This window comes from Neolamprologus brichardi, chromosome 11 (assembly GCF_056152115.1).
Source record: "Neolamprologus brichardi isolate AB-2024 chromosome 11, ASM5615211v1, whole genome shotgun sequence".
Taxonomy (NCBI): domain Eukaryota; kingdom Metazoa; phylum Chordata; class Actinopteri; order Cichliformes; family Cichlidae; genus Neolamprologus; species Neolamprologus brichardi.
The window spans coordinates 6048089-6072643 of record NC_142114.1 but is presented as its reverse complement, the minus strand read 5'-3'; the positions used below and the strand labels follow the sequence as shown (position 1 = coordinate 6072643).

Sequence of the window (24555 nt, the reverse complement as noted above, 5' to 3'; positions counted from 1 at the left end):
AAGTACTCTTTAGACCTGCTACACATCCTTTCCAGCTTGATCTCTTTGCCTAATCAGTTGCTGCAAATGCTTCACTCCTTCCTTAAACTCTCAGCAAGGAGCTAAATAAGCACATTTCTCTGAGAAGTCTTGAAGCTTTCTGGTTGGTTTCACCAGCTTCAACAACAAAAACAACTTCAAGTGGCTTTTAAGGAATTTGCTTTCACTGACGTGAAGATTATCCATCCATGTTAGACATGGAGGGATAAAGCATCTGACCATGCGTACAGTCCGGCCTGTCTGTCATGGCTGACTGAAGAGAGGTAGATCTAGAGTGAGTGTAATATAAACTCTGCTGGCTGACATAACGCTTCTCTCCATAGCAGATGAAGGAGACACTGTGGAGTCTCATGATTGCAGCTAGGAAAACATACAACATTTCAGCAATAATATCATTCAGTAATAATGCAAGATGACGACTCCTTGATGGTCTAATGTTTCAGCGCTCTCCTCCATGTGACCTCAAGAGGTGATGGGAGTTTAATATAAAACTGACAGCTCTAACGAGGTTGAGGTCATCCCAGCTCTAATAACTCAGCGAGGAAATACACTGTCTGTCTCCGCCACTCTGAGAGGGGAGACCTGACAGTTCAGCTAACACACGGGTAAATTTAGTGGTGGGCACTGACTCTGAGCTATCTAGTTTCAAGTATACACGCACACAGACACACACACCTACACCCACAGACAAATAGAAACATGTCCAGACACATGGGCGCGTTGTCTGTGATGGCTGTTTTCCCGCTTGGGAGAGCAGGCTATAAGCAGAACAGTGCACAAACCAACTGCCATGCAAACGTACGGCTTTTACTAGCATGCATCTTGATGCACAATAAAAGTGCATTTTGTAAAAGAGCACTAAGAGAAACGTAGGACCATATTTCACTTAAATTAGCTGCTATGGTAACTACATTCTTTACTTAATTGCATGTAGCCTCTTGTTCATTCAAAGCTTTAAAATTGCTTTTGAAATATAAAATCTTTTACAGGTTTTATATAGGTAAAAGTGCAATTTTTCACTTGACACATTAAAAATAAAAAACACAATGAATGCATGAATTAATTAAGTGGCCAGTTTGAAAAATGTAGTTGTTGTGTTTGTTGTGTGAACTCTAACAAAAAGGCAGACATGAAAATTCTTAAAGACACTAGTTTAATTTATTTTAGTCAACACAATGAAAGTAAAAAAAATCCCAACTGCTTACTTGAGGAAGCGGCTGAGGTACTGACGGCTGCAAGCAGACCAGGAGAAGACACCGTTGTGACCAGCTAATGTGGGAGACATGATGTTGCCTTCTGACTTTTTACAAACATTCCCTTCACCATCATGGACCATTCCAAAACTGGAGAGTTAAAAAAAAAAGAGATTTTTATCTACAAATTCAGGTGACATAATCATCTACTTCACATATGACAAATGCAGAAGTTGTCATTCTAATAGATTATTTATTTTTACATGAATTAAAACAAATTTTGGTACATTTTTCATTTCCTTGTCGAACAAGGTTGAACGAGGCTGAATGTACTTTGGAAACCCTTACTTGTGTCCTGATTCATGGGCGATGGTGAATGCCAAACCCAGGCCAGTGTCCTCATTAATGGTACAGCTACGGTATTTGCTACACATCCCGCTAATTGGCGCAAACCCTGCGAAAGCAGTGATAGATTTTTGTTTTTGCAATCTTTAATACAAGTTTTCTTATTTATTAGTTTAAAAAAGCCATTCCAAAAATTACTGTAATTGGTTAGTTAAAATAACTGCTGTCAAGTTGCTTCTTCTCAGCTTTTTAACTCTACACTGGAAGAGAAATTTCTCAAACGATACGCACTGGTGTGAATTTGTGGAGGGCACATGTCAGAAATATCAAACAACATCAGTGAATTCAAATCCTTCTATATGTTAACATATGGTGCTCTATATAGTCACATATGCTACCTTTTACTTCACTTTAAAACATTCTTTCCCTATCTTCACATCTTTCTCATATCTCTCATTCTCAGTTAAACTCTTTTATAGTATTCAGCTCCCTTTATGCCTCTCTCTGTCCTCTCTCCTCCTGTCTCTCACATTTACAGCAACCTCTGGCTCTGAATCAAAAAGGCTAATCCACACGAGAGCCTCCCTTAACGTTTTTTCCTTAGAGTTTCATGGCGAATTTGGCCTTAAATTTTGTTTGATTTACATCTCTAAGTCTTTGCCACAGAGTGGCTCATGTATATAACTAATGTGAGCAATGATATTAAATATAACAAGGGAGATTAACTGTGAGAACTACCATTTATTTCTTTTTTGTGTTAGGAAAGAGCTAGGTCATTGATATTATATGACAGTTTTGAAATATGAATAAAAACATTGAAGAATAGGGCTCTAATAGTAATCCAAATAAACAGTGAATGGTTGTGCTAATGCCTATTTTACATCGTACTTCTGGGAATTAGAAAGCACTGATTCTTATTTTGACTGGACAGACACACACACACACCTTTTATCTAAGCTCGCACAGCTGTATGGATGAGGCTAGTGCCGGTTTCGACACTTTATTGTAAAATCTTAGGTCTGGGGAAGTTACACTCTTGTGTTTTTCTGGTGCAAAAAAGGGGAGTTTTTTTCTCACAGTGTGGAAGATAAGAATGTGTTTACACGGTCATTACCCCAAATAAGCTTCTGTTATTGTGCTAGGTGATGCACACTCACAGAGACACAGTGTGTCTGAATGCTCAAGCCAGCTGAGCTTAGTCTATGTAGAAAAACACTAAGCACTCTAAACTAAATGAAAACCTGGTAATGTGTCCACTTTCTGAATTTCTATCTGGTTTTTCTGTTATCTCTGTTAAATATGGTTGGCTAAAAAACAAAAGTAAAAAAAAAAAAATTCAGATACTAATTATCACTAAATACTTAATTACTATTGCATCAGATGAACTGCGACATGATATAGCACTGATATCAACAGTGTTATCTTTGTCTCACCTAGCTAACACACAACTTCACACAACATGCTGAAGGCATGTTGCTGCTTTACTAGCAGCTGAATATGGCGTTATTTTTGTGCCACTATTCTGAGCGCACGTAAAAAAAGTTTGCAGGTGCAAGTGCTGCATTTTGAGGAGAAATTTATTTTGAGTGAAGAAAAGCTAAATTTGAGTGAACAAAATTCGTTGCTGCGTGCAAAAAATGTACTTCAGTGTTTGCTATTATCCACACACACACACACAATAGCAGCACCTCTCGCTCAGTTTTTGCATTTGCGCTTGCACACAATGTGTTGCTCGCGCTCTCAACATTTCTACCCGTGCGCGCTCAACTCTTTCTGTACACCATTATATTTGTGCCACAAAACCAGCCAATCACAGACTTGGATGCAAAAAAATCTGATTGGCTGTTTTGGTCTCCAATCAGCTCGAAATGACGAAATGCAATATCCCAGAATCCATTTCGTCCAAAACTCAAACGAGGCAGTGGCGGAGGAACACAGAGTGGCGGAGTTTGAAATATTACTCTTTCTGGGTCACAAAATAAACTTTTAAGATATTTTCATGCGAGAATGGTGCTGTGTAAACTTCGAATACCTGCTCGATTTATCAAGACATCACATATTTGCATGAATTTTGTTCACTCAAATTTAACTTTTCTTCGCTCAAAATAAATTTCTCCTCAAAATGCAACACTTGCACCTGTTTTTTTTTTTACGTGCGCTCAGAATAGTGGCACAAAAAATAACGCCATAGCTGAAGATGTCCATCACAGCGGTGAACAACACTTTATGAACAATTTTGAGAGGTGAGTAAAGCTCCCTTTTCAACAATAATTAAGCTCTAAACAGGTAGCACAAATGTCAGCCTGGCCAGCACACACATTTAACTTATAGCCGCATTAGCTGTCTCTTAATGATCATTAAGCTAGCAGCTAGCAGCTATGGCTATTATTGGAGCTAGGTGGCAAAATCACTTGTGCCTGTATAACAGTGTTTATTTATTAATTTAAGAGGATTTCGCAATTATTTGTTTCTTGTAAAGTCCCTAATTAAAGCTGTGAAAAGTCTAAAACTAGACAGAAACAATGGCCGCGTACCTTACCAACAATATTTGATCAGTAATGAAAACATGGTACCAAGTCACCAGAAATACAAAGTACCCCAAACAGCCTAAAATTGTTGTTATTGTTTTTTTTTAAAATAAAAAAAGAGTTAATTAAGATTCTGTACAAGCCTGAAAATATTTGTAAGATATAATTGTATATACCTCAACCTATAACTCAAAAATACTGTTGTTACTGATGTTATTTTTTTATGTATTGTTCTAATCTTTATGTAAAAAAAATAACTTCTCTTAATATTTTGTCACTCCCCCTGGTATTAAAAATGGCATTGGCATCATATTCAAATTTTGTATTGTGGTAATCCTAATGTTAAGTCTATATATGTTTTTCTTCCTCCACAACATCAAAAATGATTGCCATACATATTTCCAGGGGTTAAAGTGGTTGAATGATTGGATACTGATAACTGGTAATACATTTATAATAAATCTGGATTCAACATAAAGTTAAAAACTAAACATAAAAATAAAGAAGATGATAGATTTTGCTTTCCAGGTTAAGGTACGCTGAGCAAATATGATGGATCGGTGTATTGACATGATTGTTTATTGCCTCAAATGAGGCCTTCTGGCATTTGGTTGTTGCAGAATCTGCTCTTTTGTGATTTACAAGCAATAGAGCAACAAAGAGGTTTTTAAAGTCATACCAAGAGTATCACAGGGTTCATTCTTCCAAGAGCAGATGTCGAGTCCCGTGAGGAGGATGGCGTGGTCATGGTGCCGGCCCTCTCTACCTCCCAGGGTGGACTGCCAGTGGCAAAAGCTGTTCAGTGTGTGGTCTGCATGGTGGTTGATTACTAAGCCATTCTGTGACATAAAACACATAAAAAGATATGATGACAGTATTAACTTCGTTGAGGTAAAGCATTATTATCCATATATTTACTGCCAACTTACAGATTCTCTCTGGGTCTTTATAATCAATAACCAAGATCCCTTAGACATATAGCATGCATATTGATAACAACATAAAGGCTTACAGATTTTCTTTTGTGTACAAAGGAAAACGTCTGTGAACATTTTTGTATTTTCACCATTCCTCCTGCTTATAAATACTTAATTTTACAATCTATGAAGTGGCTGGAAAGTCTAAGCCATTGTTCTCAAGCTGCTTTACTTTTCCCAACTGTACCCCAACAGTTTGTCTCTCTCTGTCTGTGTCGCTCATTTACTCCTAGACTCCATGAGAATTTCCCCTGTGGCAAAGATCCAGGGAAATACATGCTCTATTTAAACTGTAAAAGCCCCTAGTTGTTACAACAGCCCCAGGAAGATTTTGGAAGGACCAAAAAGATCTGGAACCTCAGGCAAAACAAACAAATAAACATACAAATGATCCTTTTTTGCATTTTTTTGCCCCTTGGTATGTACAGCTAAAGAACATGGACATATTGTTAGCGTATAGGGTTGAGTTGTCTGGGTGAATGATGATTCTGACTAAAAACTGCCACGTTCACCTGTTCTTCATCCAGGAGGACGAGACCCACAATCACTATGTTGATATTTCCCCCTATTGTGCCGTCTTTGAACAGACTTGAGACCTAAAAGGCAAACAGACAATCATTATGAAGTATTACTAGCGCATCTGGCATTTGTCTAATCCATCTCAAGTAATGTTTCAAACTCATGTAATTTGAGACATAAACTACATGTGCATGAGTAATTTTACAAAGCTTAAAGTGGCTTGAACGTGACCATCAAAGTGACATTTGAAGTACTCGCCTGTTTATACAAATGCAGGATCTGTCATTAAAAACTGTTACTGGTACTCGAAGAGGATCTGATTAGTACAATCTAGGCTGATGTGTTAAAATGTCCTTAACTTATATTTATGCACCACTCCCATAATATGACTATGAGGGTTCGCTGTATGCCTTTCTCTAAGACCTCGCAAATACATCTTTAGGAAAACTCATTCATTTCCCTCTTTTCGTCCTACTTTGCGCTGACGCACAGGAAGACACATGGCCGTGGTTTGTTGCAGAAAGGTCAGGGAGGTCATCAAAGAGCTCACTTAAACTAAGCTATGCTAAAAGCTGAGTGTTTGACAGGCTGTCAGATGTCTGAATTGATTAGAGCAATGAATCTCTATATGTTTTTACATATAGGAATAAAGTATCACACCTGTTTCCACAAATCTGTAGTGTTTTGTGATGCATAGTGCACTGCATGTTTTTTTTTAAATAAGTAACTATGATTTTTTTTGTCTTTCCACTGTCACTGTGAAAGCATAATTCTATACAAAGCTAAAGAGCTTATTAGATTTCCTTTCCAACAAATATTAAATGACTTTTGTAAGCCCCATGAGGGCTGGTAGGTGGTGTGAAGCGTTGGGTGTTTTCTGTGAAACCCCATATAGTATTTAGGTGACTCCTATGAGGCCGGTGACTGCTCTGACTTTGTTTTTACTACAGGGAACTATGTTTTCAAAATAGATGGATTATCTTTGGATTTGTCAGTCAGTCATTAAGTAGCAAAACAAGTGTGACGGTATTCGCTTACAGATAAGCTGAGAGGAATGGAGGGGGACACTGCAAGCGTTGTGGAGATGATCTCACCCAGATATCAGTTTCCTGTTTTAAGATCTCTGATAAGTTAGTCTAGCAGACAGGAGTGTCAAGTAACTAAATCCTTACTTCAAATAAATTGCATGGCTTCCTCTTTCATCAGCTGATGTTATGGTGTATGATAGCAAAAAAAAGCACAGTGTCCTAAAACTTCATTTGATGATGTGACTGCAAAGTTACACCAGGCTTTGTGGTTCTGCTGTTAAAGCCACTTGTAAAAATACAAGACAACTTTCCCATAAAGTTACAAGACATCATATTTGGTATTCTTAAAAAAAAAACGAGTCAGCCTTAAGGTTGATTTATGTAACTCCTGTCTTGAATCTGTGCTGCGCCCATGCTAGCCTATAGGCAGTGTGCACATCAAACACAGTGGTAAAGACTAAATTTGTCTCACCATGTTAAGCACAGTAAGAACATATGTAGTTATGTTCTCATGGCCATGGTTGTCCATCATCTTTCTGTCCACCACCACAAGTGTCTCCACATTGAGTCCCTGGCTGGCCTTGTTCTTCATCAGCACTGCCCTTTTATTCCTGGGGATAAACTTGTATTCATCTGGAAGGATAAAAATATCCTCTTCTGGAGGTTTTGGCATGTCTGTGAAAACAGATGGAAAAAGATATAGAGTATGAATTCATTAAATAATAAACTGGTCTGTAGCAAAATGATGTAGTAACAGCTGAACAACCTGAACGGAGCATTACTCGGTGATCTATGGCTGCACAGTTAACATGATGAACTACTGTATGGAAGCTTCCGAGTGACTGATGAAAGCCCAAACAATAGCGCATATAATAGCGCCTTAATTGCAGCCATAATGTCCATGACAAATGCAAGCCTTCCTTTCCATTGCTGATTACATTTGCACGTGATTTGAAATACATTTGTAGCCACTAGCCAAATGTTTACCTTTGCTTATGTGTGCTAACCAGCGATTCTGGCAAATAGCTGGCAACAGCTCTGGATGATTAACCGTGCTCTTACTTTTGTGACCTGATGTCATGGATAAACTGCTGACTGTGCTTTTTTTTTTTTTTTTACTGTTGTTGACTCTGGCAGTCTCAGTGTTATGCTACCATTAAGTGTGAAATCCTAGTATGTGTTCTGCCTTGCAGTAGCTACAGTTACATAAAGTAACAATATTTAAAACAATCGACTATATGAAATATTTACATGTTGAAATCACACACATTCATCTGAAATGTATGTGCTTCCAGAGCTGTTTCATATTCTACAGACATGTAACACAAATCTAGTGTATTTTTGTCCCAAAATGATGTTAGTGTTTTTTTTGTTTATTTGTTTATTTAGTACTAAGGAAAGGCTGTATTATGAAAAAGATTTTGTAACTTTCGATGAATTGAAGCTTGCGAATCTGGGAGCGAAAGCACCTTCTAACATTCAGATTTGAACTATGACATAAAGTAGAACACCTGTTAGTGCAAAAGCACAGCATGCAACCATAGTATCTTGTAACGTTATCTTCTTAAGTCTTCTTTTCAGTGTTTTGATAGGTTATCAAAATTTTGACCTACTCATCGCTGGCTTAGATAATCTATAAAGGCTAGAAAGTTTGCTTATACAGGCGGAAAGCAGGTGAATGACCAAAGTGCCCTTTGACGAACACACATCGCAGGTGTTCGGTGATATCATCTTATAAAAATGCAAACATCATTGTGTTTTCATAGGGACATACAGCTGCTCTCGTTTGAAAGACTCCCGTGATGCAAGCAATGTTAACGGATCTTGTGGTAATTTCTTGAGAGCAAACATTTGTCATAGTGCAAAGTAAACAGAAGTTATAAGAATTAACCTTTACTCATAAAATCAACCACAAATGTCTAAATAAATACATGAAAATGATGATTGTTCGAGGAATCAGCTAATCATGAATGAGTGTTATTGTGTTTAAAGATTTTCAGTCTAAGACAATCTGCTTTACAACATTTACAATCCCCATGTTGTGTAAGTGACAACACACTGCTGATTGTCTCCTTTACATAAAAAGGGGCTAATGTCTTAACAATATGTGAAACCCAAGTCAACACAGAATGTGTTGCCTTTAATCTTGTGTTACAACTTAAAATGAGACACAGCTGCTGCTGCTGTCCAAATTTCACAAGTATTTGTGAATGTTTGCTGCACAAATATGATGATATTACCATCATTAAATAGCAATTTGATGCTTCCACCAGCCACCCTGCTATAAACAGAGTAAACCACAAATGTAAACACATGTAATATTATCGAAGGGTAAGAAGGTTATTTAGTAAGAGTCAAGTGTTCTTATGTGAAAAACTGAAAAGGGCAAAAATGACTTCATGGCTTTTTTTAATAATTAAATTTAAAGTAAAAAGTGATCCAATATCAAATCCACCCTAAATCGGAGAATATGTGAGTAAGGCTGACCTCAAAATAAAATATCATTGTTTGGTTCTTAAAGACTTAGGATGTCACCAATCCAGAAAAGTTTTGTATAGTATTTTTTTCCCATTTTACTCATCTTAATGTTCTTTGCATTCTTCGTTATTTAATACTGCTTTTAAAGTAATTACCAATCTTGGTAATTGCTTTAAAAGCAGAATCTTGAATTACCAATTCAAATTCTTGATATTTCCAGTCCAAATTCTTCTTCTTGCCAAAAAAACTAAGACAAAGCAACAACAGAGAGTTAAAAATAACCCGAACTAAACAAAAAACCCCTTCAATAGTTTGTTTGGTACAGCTGTTACTCTATCTCTTACAATCTAGCAGCGCCCAGCCATCCACGAAGAAGAGGATTTATGAGGCTGACTTTAGTTGGCAATAAGAGCCACCTCGTTGTTAAAAACTTTACCTAGCCTGCCAGATTAAGCACTTAAGATGAAATAAAAATGAAAGTTTAGTGGTGCTGTTACTTTCTGTTTGACCGCCAAATACCAGTAAGATTTGGCTAGTTGACACATAATGATCTATGACCCCTATAGTCAAGAGACATTGTTAGGTTAGCAGTGCTTGCAATTTCTTTTACAAGTTTCAGGGTTAAGGTGAAATTGATTTTAATAAACACTATGTAAACCGAATTATCAGAGGTTTAAAAGTATTATAACAAGCAAATAGGAAGTTGCAGGACTCAATAATGCATGTAAATCTTAAGAGGAATACTACAATGTTACATTAGCATTAGAAGGAGAAATTGCCCTTACATACATTTCTTCCTTCTCCCACAGAAGTGTTGCTTCTGCTTCTCCCCATGTCTGTAGTCGCTGTCATGGCGATGGTCATTGTGCTGTTGGCCACTTCCATGATGTTTTATCAGGTCAGCTTGAGTGTTGTTGTTATTGTTGTCATGCTGTTTTTGCAGTCCCTTGTATTGACGTTCAAACACTGTGTTGTCAGCGGATCTCTTTTGAAGCACATGTTGCCGCTGTGTTTGGGAGTCCCTTTCTCTCTTATAGAGGATGTGTGGCTGATGACTGAAGGGCGCTGTGAAGTTCTCCATCTGCGCCAAGCCGTGTGACACGGGTCTCAAGAAATATTCTGCATCCTGTGTTTGGATCAAACCTGACTAGAGGCAAAACAGAGAGTTTGATTAGCTTTACAGCACAACCTGTTGCCTAGGCTGCACTAATCTACTGTTTCACCCATGTTGTCTACACTCAAGCCACGTGGAAAACCCTCAAAAAAAATCATTCTCAGACCAAACAATCTTGAAAAAAACAGGGTCTCTTCCCAACTTTTTTGTGAAAAAATATTTAAAAGTGACCCAATAATGAAATATTGTTTGCTAAAACCTCAAAAGTTCACACATTCCTTTCCACTGAAAAAGGCCCAAAGGGCTGCAGTCATATATTTTAATAATAACGTTACGATAATTACTTTCGCCAGCTTTTCATTTAGCTGCCCAGTCTGCCTCTATTAGCAATTAGTCAAGGTTTGACCCTTAGTCGCTCTGAACCCGCCTCCCTTAAACCTCTTTAGGTCAATCACTGGCCACGTTTCATCATGTTTAACATCTGTTTTACTGTTCAGGGTCAACCGTTATCTCACCTAAATCTAAACCAAACTTGGTCAGACAGAATGATTTTAAACCCAATGGGCTGGTGGCATCTGCTATAAACAGCATGTATGTAAGAAAAGCTCTTAAGAGCCCATTTCCAGCTCTTTTTATCCTGTGACATCTTTAATACAACATGTAATACGAGAATGGGCGACATGAACATCCTCAGCAGCAACAATTTCCTTTTACTAAATATGAAGATCAATATGTTCTTTTTTGGTGCCACAGCATAACTTAGACATTAAGTTACAGGTTGCTTTTGTAAAAGGCCAATTAATATGGCCACTTGAAAAAGAAAGTTTTGAAAGAAAGTGTGGGTACAAAGTAAGTACAGTACCAGCTGTTAGGGGCTACTAATTAAATTAATTAATCTGAATTGCTGGCACTTTCCTGACCTGGAGGTCAGGTCAAAATGGGTGATGCAACAGGGTAAAGATCCCAAGCATAGCAGGAAATCTGCAACAGAGTGGTTAAAAAAAAGAAAAGAATCAAGGTGTTGCAGTGGTACAGTTAAAGTCCAGACCCCAACAAGGTTTAAATCCTTTCTTAAAGGTCCAGGATCTTAAGAAAGATGTGCATAAATGAATGCCCATAAAGTTGTAAAGAAGAGGGCCAAATTTCCTCCACAAGCATCTTAAAGAATTACTTCAGGTTACCGCTGCCAAAGGTCATTATGCAAGCTACTTAATAATGGGGTGTACTTAGTTCTTCAAGAATTGCATAGAATCTTGTGAAATGCTTATTTTTCACATGACTGTCAATATATCTGCACATATTTTATGGACACAGCAATTTTCATTTATAAATGTTCTAACTGGGTCAGTCTGAATTGTAGCAGTGGCATGTTGTTATTAATCTCAGTGGATAAATTGAGTCAAAAGCCTTTTTGAATCTCTACGTTTTACAGTGACAATTATTCACAATATTTTTTTAAGCTGACCTTATTCTCGCTTTATGTTTCCCTCTATCCCTGTCTGTGTCAAAGAGACATTTCAGCGTTCATATTCAGCTTTTCAATAAACTTCTATCAACACAACAGATTCAGACAGTTGGAGATGGTTTCTCTTGCTCTCTTTTTCGCTCTCAGTCTCTCTAAACATGCACCACATTTGTGATGACAGTCAGTTGGCACGTAGTGTTTGTACTTTAACTGCACTTGGCAGTTACAACGATTTCCCTAAAATATGTTTAAATGACTACAGTCGCCACTGCTTTTTTTTCCTTTTTGTTTCACTGTGAGTGGAGTATGAGGCCCTTCATCCCTACAGTCAGATTCTGGCTAACAGAGACACAGTGACACAGTTGCAGTGGTGAGGTAGTGAGTGTGTATTAATGTGTCTTTGTGTGTGTATGTGCATATGTCAGTCCTTACACAGTACAAAGTGGAAGTTTGTGTGTGAGACAAAACAGTGGGAGAGACAGCTGGAAAATTAGGGCTCATAAATGTGGAACTCGAAAGTCTGCATGTGTGGATGTCTGCAGATGTTTCCATATCTCTAAGTAGGGGAATCTCTGGTAGCAATAAGTTAGACTCGCAGGAGCAAATTTCAAACAGTGATGTCTTTCATGCTGACAAGGTCTTCAGAACCAATTTTTTCATCATCACTCATCAACCTGGGCCGTTTACCCTTCATACAGGTCAGAGAACTAGCGAAGCAGAGTCTATGGAAAGTACCGCATTGAGCTTTGCATGTGAAAACTATGAGGTCGATACAGATGTGTCAGCTATGACCACAATGACCATGCAGTTTACAGCTTTCATCACATACTGTAGTAAAAAAAGTTATTGTCAGCATTTATGAAGTAATTAGCATGATTGGTTCTACAGCTGTCAGAATGGCTTATTCCTTGCAATATTATCACATTATGAATATTACACAGGTAAATGAAAGAATTATATATCCAACTGACCACATGATTCCTAGAGTGTGACATTAATGGTAAAATGGGGTAGAGGGGCAGGCTGCTGGGGTACTTTTCAAATCCTACTGTCAAGTTGTATGCTCAAGCCAGAGGAGAGCAGTTGTTATTTACAGATGTCCCATATTCAGATAATGATCATTTCCCACTATACAGTAACTGGTGTTTCACAGATGAAAGCTACCCACAAACAGCAACACTATATGGACAAAAATGTAGGCCTAGACTGCTTAGTCTTTGAATTCAGCTGTTTTCAGTCCCATTGCCACAAGTGTAAAAGTCAAGCACTTAACCATGCAATCTGCTTTTGCAAAAAAATTGTGGCTCGTTTTAAAGAGCTCATTGAATTCGAGCATGGTACTATAATAGGAAGCAAAAAGTCAGTCTGTAAAACTTCTTCCTTTCTAGATATTCCACAATCAACTTTAAGTGGTATTTTTGCAAAGTGGAAGCGTTTAGGAACCACAGCAACAGCCGCAAAGAGCCAGACCACGTAAAGTTGTCGAATGCTGAAGCAGAAAATGCGTAACAGCCGCCAACGCTCTGGTGACTCAGTAACTGCAAAGTTGCAAACCTTCTCTGGCATTAACATCAGCAAAACATTCCATGGCAGAAAGATGAGGGTGCGTGATTAGTTATTGAGGGAAAGAAAGAAGTGAGAAAGAGGCTTACTAAAACGTTACCACCTTCCACCATTGCTGGCCCGCCAACGGTCAAGAAATACCCCAGCCAGGATTGTTGCTTATATCACATGTGACAACCGGTGCGTGATTCCACATGGCACCCGCCCCGGCGCTGTGTAATCACAGACAATTGTCAACAATTGGTTCCAAGTCACGATGAGGCCTCTGACCTGAACTGTGCTGCCGCCAACCATCAGAACTTCACATGCTAAGTATTTATTTTTTCTGTGTGGGTGGTTCAGGGATTGAACACTGGGGCATTAGTGTGGTGATATGGTAAAGCAGCTCTACAGGGGAAAGACTGCCACGAACATTTAAAAAAAATCCCTTTTCATCATTTTTTTGTTGTTGTTGTTGTATGTGGTTATTTTTAGTCAATCCATTGCAATGAACAAGACAGTCAAGAAAGGAAACCCATTGAGTGAGAGAACATCAACCATAGGATTTAAACCTGCGGCATGTGTACTGACTGTTTAGCTTGCGGTTGTTATAGAAACAGACATCTTTTGATAGCTAATAGCAGTAGTTTAGACAGCGCAGGGAAATCTGGCAGACATTCAGTCTCAAAAAGAACTGTATCTACAGAGAAGATAGCTGCACTATTTAAATTTGACTTATTTGCAGCTGTATGCTGCCAACTTTATAAGTCATGTGGTTAGAAAAAAACCTTTAATTTCCACTTTTGTTTACATTTCCATATGATACTTCGCTGTAACAGCATTTACAATACAATACATGGAACAAACAGTTCAAGAGCAAGTGGTTCGCCATTTCAACAGAAGCCAAAGGCTTTCCACTGGAGACATGTCAGCAAGCATGAACAACAAGATAGCTATGGCCACATTTCAAAGTGACAGTGTTCACTTTTTTACTCTTTTACTAATGCATCTTACAGTTTGTGTATACTGGCTGGTTTGTCTTTTCAGCATTGCTGTAACACAGCGGTTCCCAGATATCTGTCTACACATATACAAAGTGATTTTTGGAGCTGACCATGGTAGCTTGCTGCCATGTCATGGCATTTCAATATTTTGTCTATGCAACTTCACTTTTTTTCCCCGGGTAAAATCATCAGTGTCGCTTTAATATTTTAAATGAGCGCATGAAAAGCTCTTTCAAAAGCATCGCAAAGCCAAGTTAGGGATGAGCAGCTAATATGCTTGTGTCTGGAGCGCCATCATAAAAAGGACCATGAGTCACTCCTCCACATATTATCCTGTTTCCTCTCATCTGCATTTTGTCACATAGACTGAAAGGACTGTTTCTCTGGAAGGATAGATCAATGCATCTCATTGTTTTACAAATGCTGTCAATGTAATTTGTCCTGTGCTTCAGATATCCAATCCAGATGTTGATGCCACAGTATTTAACTGTTGGGTGTGAGCTCTTCTAAAATATGCTGATTTCATTTTAAGTGTTATATTACTGAATACATCAAGTTTCAGTGACAGAAAACTAGACACGCAGAGGCGTTGTACTGTGTGTGCAATGAATTTAAACAAAGCTAAAGGATGTCGTTACTCAGCTAACAGCCAACAGACAAAAACAGATTATCTTTTTTATGTAGTTTTTGAGTTGAGCACAAACAACATACATGCACTTTCTTTCATTTCATACGTACGTGAGCGTGTGTGTGCAGGCTGCTATGTTAAGAGATTAGGTCACGCTGGTCCCTTTCCTAAATAGCCAAAGTCATCGGATTACACAGTACGCAGTATGAAGTGCAAATAGCAGTCATAAAATGCTGAAATACTACTTGGGAGGGCGCAGACAGCTGGACTCTGTGTCAGACTCATCCAGACAAGCAGCAACAAGAACGGGGGGGGGGGGGGGGGGGGGGGGGGAGTAGGCGGGCAAGAAACAGAAGGAAAACGGAAATGAGGCGGGGAAGCGCTCAGTGCATTACAAGATGCACCTGACTGTAGGCTGTATATGTTTCTGTCGTTATTTATCTCTACCCCTCCTCGCTGTCCTCAACAAAAATACGTGGCAACTTTGGCATCTCAAACACAAGGCTTCACATTTCCAAACAATCCGTCTTTTGACAGAACAAAGTGCTTCAAGAGATGATGCTGCAATGCTTTATTTGTCATCCACACTGATTCCACGATGGCTGCACTTCCAGCAGCCGAAGGCAAGGATTCAGATCGTGAGCTTTGTGTTGACAGAGTTAACTGAACAACTGTGAATTGCTCTCTCGGGTCATATTTTAGTTTAATGGGCATTTCTTTACGAATTAGAGATTCCCACTGTATCCAAAATATCCAGCACGGATTACACAAACTGGTGGTCCTCATTACTTAATCTCCGTGGTATGGTGGAGGAAACCATGAATGATGAAGCCTTGATAAAACTGTTCTCACATCATTGGGTGCACAGTATCTACTGAGAAATGGTGATAGCAACCTGCCAAGACCACACTATGTGCTTTTCAAAGCTTCACTAACATCAGTAGACCCATCCCTCATATTCGCTTGGAAATCCCAGAGGTGGAAGAAATGTGCAGCATTCTATTATTACCATGACTGCATGCCCCAAGGCAAGAAACACACCCATCCTTTTACAAGTGGAAAACACATACCTTCCAAGTGATTTGTAGTGGCAGGACATTAAGAATTTCCCTTTGATACAAAAGGAAGGTGTGCTTTACAAGTCTGAGTAAAATTAGCCAAACTGATACAGATGTAGGTGAAGCACGGGGCTAAAGTACAGATGTGAAAAAAGGACATACTGTATAGAGAGTAAGCAGTTGCTTCTTAGTAGTTACTAGTTGAAAAAAAGGTTATTATGCATACCTTTATGTAATGTTCATGGATGCAAATTAGCAGGACATTAAATAGCATACAAAAAAGGCACAATAAGACCAAGTCGTTACTTTGGTAGTACAGTGCTGCTGCTATGCTGTATACAGAAAAATATTTGAGAAATTGAGTCATAATAAGTCAATAATTTAAGCTAGCAGGTTCCAGCATGGGGTTTGCAGACAGCCAAGTCTCAAAGTCAACATATTTACAGATAAGATTCATGCTTGCAGCTCTGTGAGGCTTACAGGTACAACATTCTTTTACGTTTTGCCACCATGCTGGTGAGTTCACAGTGTCAACTAGCTGCTGTTAGGTAGGCTGGATGACAATAACGATGTTCAACATATTAGTTCGGCATGCTAGCATGCTAAACATCTTGTGTCTGAGTAGGTTTTTAGTCATCCTGGTCACGGTAGTCACTGAAAAAACAACAAAGCTTGAAAAAGAAGGCAACTGGAGTTCTTTAGGTGTATGAAGATGTTTCACCTCTTATCCAGGATGCTTTTACAGAACTAAAACGGCTATTTACTCCTAGTAAGGGGTTGTCCCCTTTGGAAGTGGTCTTGAGGTCACTGACCTACTATTGATCATGTGAGTCATCTCAAGGTGTGAAATAAGGCATGGGTCATTACCATCACCTGTGGGTTAAGGATGAAATCCCTGTGAAGCCTTGGATAAGAAGTGAAATGTCATCATAAACCTAAAGAACTCCAGTTGTCTTCTGTTTCAAGATCTCAGGAATAACATCTTTTTTCCCCTTTGTTTGGACCAAAAATTGCACAAGATGCCATATGTAGGCATAGGGACGAAAAAAAAGTTACCAGATTGGAACAATTTCTGCATATCTATCCTCAATAGCCTCATACCCATAAAAGCAGGACTAAAGCATATCATGCTGCAGCATAAAGTCGACACAGAGAAGGAACTGTTTTATGATGGGCTGTTCCATGTGTGTGTGCTGGTGTATGAAACCCTTTGGCAGGTGATCAGTGGGATTGGCCTGAAACTTTTATTCCATCAATTCATTGCTTGTAAGTCAGAGATTTTTACGGCTGATCACCCTCCTGTCATCAACTGCATGGGCTGCCAGAAGATGAGAGTTGAAAAGGCAAATTATAAATAGGTTTTAACAATGTTACACTCCCTGCAAGAAGAATTTTAGCACTTCAAACTTCCAGGGAGGGAGCAACGACCCTTATATTCTTCGTCAATGTCACTCCTTTTCACTCTGATCTTTCATTATCCTTCTGTTGGCGTCGATCAGCCAGTGTGAGAAACCCTAACCCTGCAGCTTACTCTAAACACAGATGGATGGTGTTCATTTTTTTTTATTTTTTATTTTTAAAAGAATGACAGCGCAAACAAATGTGATGAAAGAGTCTAATCTAAGTTGTATCACTGCACATTTGGAGTCCAGGTGCAGTGCTGCTCCGGTCAATATTTACCTGTTCCTTGCTAAAGCAAACTGGCCAAAGTACAAGGTCTCCCATATGCTTTCAAGTAGTCCAGTGAACTCTGTTATGACGTTTTGACCAGTTGTATGCAACATCTGCAGCACGCACACACACCTACATTAACTGGCTGGACTTAAACACTTGTCCAAGAATTTTGAACCTTAACCAAAGCATATATTAACGTTAAATCAATCTAAACATCTTCATATTAAAATCTGTTGAGGTATCATATACGTTGACACCACAACGTAACAATGTAAATGGCTTAAGTCCCTAGAAGACTGGCACTATGCACAGCCAGTTTAACCCTATAGGTATGTAGGTCTTTAGTGCAAAAACTCATCTTATGTATCAACACTGACTGTGTGACAGTGATGAAGTTAAATATTAAAACGTATGCTGAAAAATTCTTATATGCAGTTTAGCGCTTAATAAAATGCATTCTTCCCTTATTTTGAAAATCAGTAACCAGCTTGATCTTTTCCCTAGAATCTAAATACCTTTGCCTGCTGATATTGCTTTGCACTTTCCAACTTCACATCAGAAAAAGCCAAATTCCCAATGATGCCCTGACCCAGTCTGTGCTAGCCCGCCTCAGCCGTGAGAACAACATTTACAGTCTCTGCAACCCTGGACCTTTTGGCTGGATCTTTTATTGGGATCTGCTCTGAAATGTAGACACACACACAGAAGAAGAGAAGCATCCGTGGAGATGTGCCATTCTCTGCCTGTAGTTTTAGAGGGCAATTCTCAGACACAGCAATGGTCCCCTACAATGAAATATAAACAGCAAACCAAAATGGAATTTATTTTAGCCTAATTAAAAACACTAAAAGCCATGCTTAAGTGAAATGTGGTCAAACTGGTTTTTAGGGGAATTTGCTTTTGGTAAAACTGTAAAAAGAAACAAGTTCAAACAATATTTCTTTTTTCAGATGAAAGCTTATATCCCACTGGCCTGAATGCATTCACTAATGGATGTCAACTGACAAATGAAGCATTCCACTGATGATGAAGAACAAAATGAGGAACACTTAAGAACTTCTCTTCTTTTTACCAAGCTTCAGCTGTACAACAGAAAAAGAGTAGAATGTATAATGAAATTAAGTGGCATAATAGTAAATAAAAAGAAACAATAAGACCAAACAAATCAATAAAATTCTCAACAGAAAGTCTGTTTGAACAAAAAAGGTTTGAGTCAACTAAACATAGCTGTAGTGGTAGACCGTTCCGATGCCTTGTGCCACAAGTGCCACAGGCTGAAAGGCTCTGTCTCCACTAGTCTTCAGTCAAATGTGTGAAACAACTAACAAATGCTGAGCCTGCGAACGAAGACTGCAAGCAGCAGAGTATTTTGTAAGAAATAATCTCGAGCCTGGTGATTTAGTGCTCTGTGTGTGTACGTACGGTCATTTTAAACTCTACTGGCAGCCAGCGTAAAGAACATGCTGACTTCAAAACGAATAAGTGTGTAGGTAAGTTTTTGTATTAATTAAGTCCTTTGTTCTCTAGTCCAGACTGCTAAGAGGGTTAATATAACACTTGGGGTCTTAGCGTGGCACTACCTCACTTGAGCTTATTACAGTAATTTCTTCTTTATGTTCATGCAGCACAGGAGGACCACCAGGGCGACAACTGGAATTTAGCCAGTAAATCTAAACAGAACGTAAACTAGTCCAGAGGATTTAATTCAGATTGATTCAGTCAGCATTTTTAGCCCAAACTGCATAATAATGACTTTTATGCCTAAAAAAAAGATGGACTTATTAGACATTAACGAGTAGAAAGAAAAATAAAATTACTTCCAAACACTGCTAGAGCAGATACCGAGTTAGTAATTCTTTCCCACGCTTCACTCTGACCAAACACACAAATACAGCTGATCATTTAAACACCAATAAATCTGCTCAAGTTTGCATGTGGATATCCGCTTACTGTCTGTGTAGCTTTTAGAGTGCTCAGAGTTTAATTTCACCTGGATTGGATTTGCACCCATTTCAATCCTCTTTAAGCAGTGACAGCTGCAAACGTTGCGGCCTTCAAGATGATGCAAAGGTGCTTCTCGTTGTTGAAGGAATATTAAAAATATTTTTATATCCGTGTAGTAAACGCCATGTGATGGCCATGTGCTAAATGTAAAGATAAAGTACCATCAAAACATTGTCATGGCATATTTGGCTCATGTGTATTTTTAGAATTTTCCTGGCTTGTAGCAAACATGATGTGAACATGAAGCTTAGCTTTTCCATACATTAGTTATTCATTAGCCGACTTACAACTAATAATGCATGACACGCTGGAACGAGAACCTCCTGTGTATGTTTTGCCAACTTATTCGGTGGGTTTTTAAGTCAATTTAAGTCAATTTTCTCTGCACACCAGACAGACAATGGACTGACTCAAGAACTGTGTGAAAGACAGCCATAGAAGCATACTGTCGAGAGTCATAATGTTTCATCAAAAAGTACAGCGTCTCACAATGAAAGAATTGCAATTGAATTGAATTTACTGTCTGTCTTTTGTCTCGGGGTGTTAAGTTACTATATTCCAAACTTTGTGTTGAAATCCAAAAAAGTTCAATAACCTCTCTCTTTCTTGCTCCCCGGTTTTGCCATGACAAGAACTCTGACACTCAGTGTTTATAGTATCAGCGGTCCCAGGACGAGCCAAATTTCTTTGGCTCCCAAGCTCGTTTTGTTTTCTCGGTCATTGAGTGCAATTAGAGAACTCACTGCTAAACCTACATGCTGCCAAAACTTAAGCAATATAAAAATGTCCCTGAGATGCACTTATGATGAATTTACCGTAAAGTATTTTTGACGGATACAGATGCACACACACCCTTTATCTGAATTATTTACTGACTTTCCTTTCTTATCTTCAGAACGCATCCTGCAGCCCATCTTTCTTTTGACTCACCATCCCCATGCATGTGGATAGTGCCACAGAGGAGTTGACCCTTGACCTCAGTGACCCTTGGTAAAAGCAGAGGTCATCCTGATGGTAGGCCCTCAGGCTCTTGGTGCCATTCTTTCCCAGGACCTGGATGGTGAAGCCAGGTGCAATCAGGCTTTCCGAGGCGTCCCTCAGCTCCATGTGGAAGTCCTGCCCCAAGCCTCGGAGTCGGAAGTGGACTGTTTCGCTGATGCTTTCAGCGGCAGATGAGTCCGCGTCTGAAGCGAGGGATCTGCGCCGCCTTTTGCGCTGGTGGTGGGCAATTTCATGAGAGACGTAAACGCCTTGGTGGTCGACCTCATATGGAGATACAATCTCATATTCTGGAGATAAAGGATGTTGAAGGAAGAAGAGGCAAGGAAAAGGACAGGAAATGTGAAAAGACAAATGAAACACTGAGTGAAAATTGCAATCACAACACCCACAAAAAAGGCAGCCACAAAAAGCAACTAAGTCTAGTCTTTTAATGTGGACATATTAAATATAAAGACATTTCTTAACTTGAAACTATGCAACTGAAAGCCTGCTGAGAGGTTTTAAACTGTGATGAGAGAAGACTATATTTTTACAGATAAAAAAAATAAACGTTTAGCCTCATGGTAAATCTATACTAATTTGTTGTGTCAACATAATTAATTGTGAATTGCTTCACATTGTGTCAGCTGCTGCCTTGGTTATAACACGGTCTAAAACTACAGCTTTTTGCTTTTCTTTGTTAGCTCCCCTCTGCCTGCCTCATTTACTTTTGCTGACGGGGTCAAAAGAGGATTACGAGAAAAGGAAGCTTTCTAGACAATTCCAGGCCTTTTAGTAGAGAGTGAATCATGTTTGACCAAGTACTTTACTCTATTTCTTTTATATAGCTCAAACTGGATAACAGCAAGTCATAAAGGGAGATGGTTGAATGTCATAGCCCTCGTGTTGTAGTCCAGTTAAAAGTCTAATCATGCTGTGATCATAGGAATTAACGGGCTTTCCTCAAAAGGTCAAATCAAAAGTAGCTGACTTTATACTGACTCCTTGCCTTGGTCCAAGTTTCATTTTGAGGACAAATCATGTGACAGTGAATATTGCTTAAGGTCATCTGAGGAGTAAGAATGGCAGAACAGACTAAGGGACATCTTTTATAAGAAATGAACATATTCACTCTTGCATATACTTGAAATATATATAGAAAAGGTGCATGATGGCCAGCCAGCCATCCATCCATCCATCCATACAGGGTACATCCTGGACAGGTCACCACTCTGTCACAGAGCTGACACACAGAGACAGACAACCATTCACATGGATATTCACAGATATAACCAGTTAAGAAAGGACAATTAAGATTAACCACATGCATACTTTTGGATTGTGGCAGGAAGTTGAACTTACGGGAACCTACGCAGACACAGACAGGAGAACATGCAAACTCCACACACACTGGATTCAAACAGAGGACTTGTTTTCTGTGAAGTGACTGCACTAACCAATGCACTGCTCTGCGTTAAATGTGCATGATTGCTCTCATTCTTTTTTTTTAAATTATTTATTTATTTTCATTTTTACCATAACTTTTGTTACTGTCCTGGGAACTTAGTTAAAAGGGACACTTGATGCTGTCGTGTTTTAAGTCACACAGCTTTTTAAAACATTTTTACAGTTGATGCTTTACAAGTAATCTGGAAGCAAACAGACATAATAGCATCATGGCTGATTTTGGCACAGTACTGGAATGGCCACTGTAAATGTGTTTAGCCATGCAAAAGTGATACGGTGTCACTTTTTTCAGGTTAAAGTGCACAGAAATAACAGCAACATTGGACAGTCAATAAGGGCCAGTCCCAGTCACCGTACAGGCTGACCTGCTTTAGCAAGACCTAACAATGAGTATATATAGCACTGAGACAGACAGGTTCTGGCAGTGGGAAAACATGCAGGGTGGCAGACTGTGTGTCATCACTGCCTGTGCCAATGCCTGCTTTTTGGTGCATCTTGGTCATTCAGTGTATCTACACACAGCACGACCTGTCCTCAGCAGCGGGTGATTTATTTAAAGCACCTTGATTTGCTACGACTGCACAAGTTTTAGCATAGGCAGCCAAGGCAGGAAGCAAAGCCTTGACATGTCACCAGTCTTATTTATCTCAGAGTTACAGGACTGCAAAGAGCAAACACATGCCCCAAGTCTCAAGCATTTTCTATGCGGAAAGCAAAGCTCTTAAGCAAACCCAGAAAATGGTCCTCTCTGTCTTTGCCTCTCTGTCCACATCCCCCGAATGCACAGACACACACTTGCTTCCAGTTAACTGCTTGTCCCACCCTCACACAAAAAACAGCTGCGGTGACCCATGTCTGACAGTATACAAACAAAGAGTCCGCGAGAACAGAGTACACATGCACACACACGCACAGACACACACACATGCACACAGAAAGAGAGAGACAGACAAGGCTGAGACAAGATCCTGCAGTTGTTGGTTTGTTGGTTTAGTGGCTCCTGAGTGCCATTAGCACTGATGAAGTCTTCAGCCAGTGGGCACTTTGGCTTAAAGATGATAAAGGAATAAAAATATGAATTCTGCATATGAGCTCGTTCTAACATATGAATGTTGACACATTAACAAGGAGAAGTAATTGTTGAAGCGCCGCCTATGACACTAACTCAAAACACAAGCGAGGGCTTTCCCATTCCTTTCTGTTTCAGATCATCCGCACATGTGCTCACAGAGAGTTCATTTATGCAGACATATTTATGCCCTTTCATGGTAACAACAACAACAACAAAAGATCTGGTAGAGAACTGCAAAGAAGTTGCTGAGTCATCACACCACATGGGGTTAGATCCACAAAAACAAGAGCAGATGAAAGCCTCGCTCTTAACTGCTGGCACTAATAATTGACAAAGCAGGCATCACTGCATCCTCAAGGAAGAGTTTGGTCACTCTCCCAGCTAGATTGCTCTGGGAGCCATTTTTATTGTGTGTGTGTGTGTGTGTGTGTGTGTGTTTTGTCACCCCCCTTCTTGTTCTTGACACGTGTTTTGACTTGACACGTTAATAAATAATTCCTTTCATGTAACGTGAAATAAGTCAAACGACTTTTACAGAATGAAAGAATTCCTTATTTTGCTGTAGACCACAATTTGAGATCCTCTGCAGCATGCACCAACTAGTGACTCCGAGTCAGGGTACAGGTTGCCCCCCAGCGGTGAATGGCGGTAACGCACAACGCAGGTGAGCGCTGTTTGATGCTGCTGACCGCTCTAAGGGTGAACGAGCGAGAAGTATTTATTGTCTTAATTCAGCTGAAAAGCATAAAACAGACCAGCAACCCACAAAAACATCATTACAGTGGCAAAAAAACATCAACACTTCCCCCTCTGTTTTTCTTGTTTAAAACCTACCTGTGTTTTGAGGTAAATTGAGAGACCGTAGCAGAATAGATGCGCCTTGATCACATTCGGCACTGTCAGCGCCAGCATTCATAAGAACGCTCTGCGCGAGAAGAAGAAGTGCAAATGAACTTGTTTGAGTAATTATGCACAAAGCACTTGCTTATTTGAGTTCCTGAAAACTTTATGAGCAGCATGCACGCAGACTTACGTTGCCCAGGGTGAGAAACCACAGCAGGTGGAAAAACGACGGTCTCCAGTTTCTGCACGCTGCGCAAGACAAACGCAAGAAATTCATGTCCGTGGATCACTTTTAACACACCTCCCAGCAGTATCGATATCTTAAATAAAACAGTTCAACAGCAGCAGCGGAGGCAGCACTTCTGCTTTAGATGAATGAAGCATCAAAGAGATTCGCATGCAGGCTTCAGTTTAACCACTTTGGTCTCCATTCATTTCCATGCGGAGTTCCAATCGCGGTAAACTGCTTGAACTCCAGTCCTCTCTCCCGGCAAGTCATTTTCTTTCTTTCCACTCAGACAGCCCTACAACCCCCCCCCCCCCCCCCCCTCTCTCTCTCTCTCTCCCCCTCCCTCATAGCTACGCTCACTCTGCCG

The 24555-nt window shown here is 39.5% G+C and overlaps 1 protein-coding gene across 1 annotated transcript in view; it reads right to left on the bottom strand.

Moving 5' to 3' along the window:
• The window catches only part of adamts16 (ADAM metallopeptidase with thrombospondin type 1 motif, 16), a 49734-nt gene extending 25443 nt beyond the window's left edge, over positions 1-24291 (bottom strand). The window contains exons 1-9 of the mRNA XM_006804396.3: positions 24150-24291; positions 23951-24041; positions 20527-20885; positions 9897-10254; positions 7102-7304; positions 5595-5678; positions 4785-4944; positions 1581-1686; positions 1245-1382 (exon numbers count right to left, since the gene is read on the bottom strand). Coding sequence (XP_006804459.2) covers positions 1245-1382; positions 1581-1686; positions 4785-4944; positions 5595-5678; positions 7102-7304; positions 9897-10254; positions 20527-20885; positions 23951-24041; positions 24150-24236 — 1586 coding nt within the window. The 5' untranslated portion in view covers positions 24237-24291. The remainder of the gene's footprint in view (positions 1-1244; positions 1383-1580; positions 1687-4784; positions 4945-5594; positions 5679-7101; positions 7305-9896; positions 10255-20526; positions 20886-23950; positions 24042-24149) is intronic.
• Positions 24292-24555: the final 264 nt, after the last annotated feature.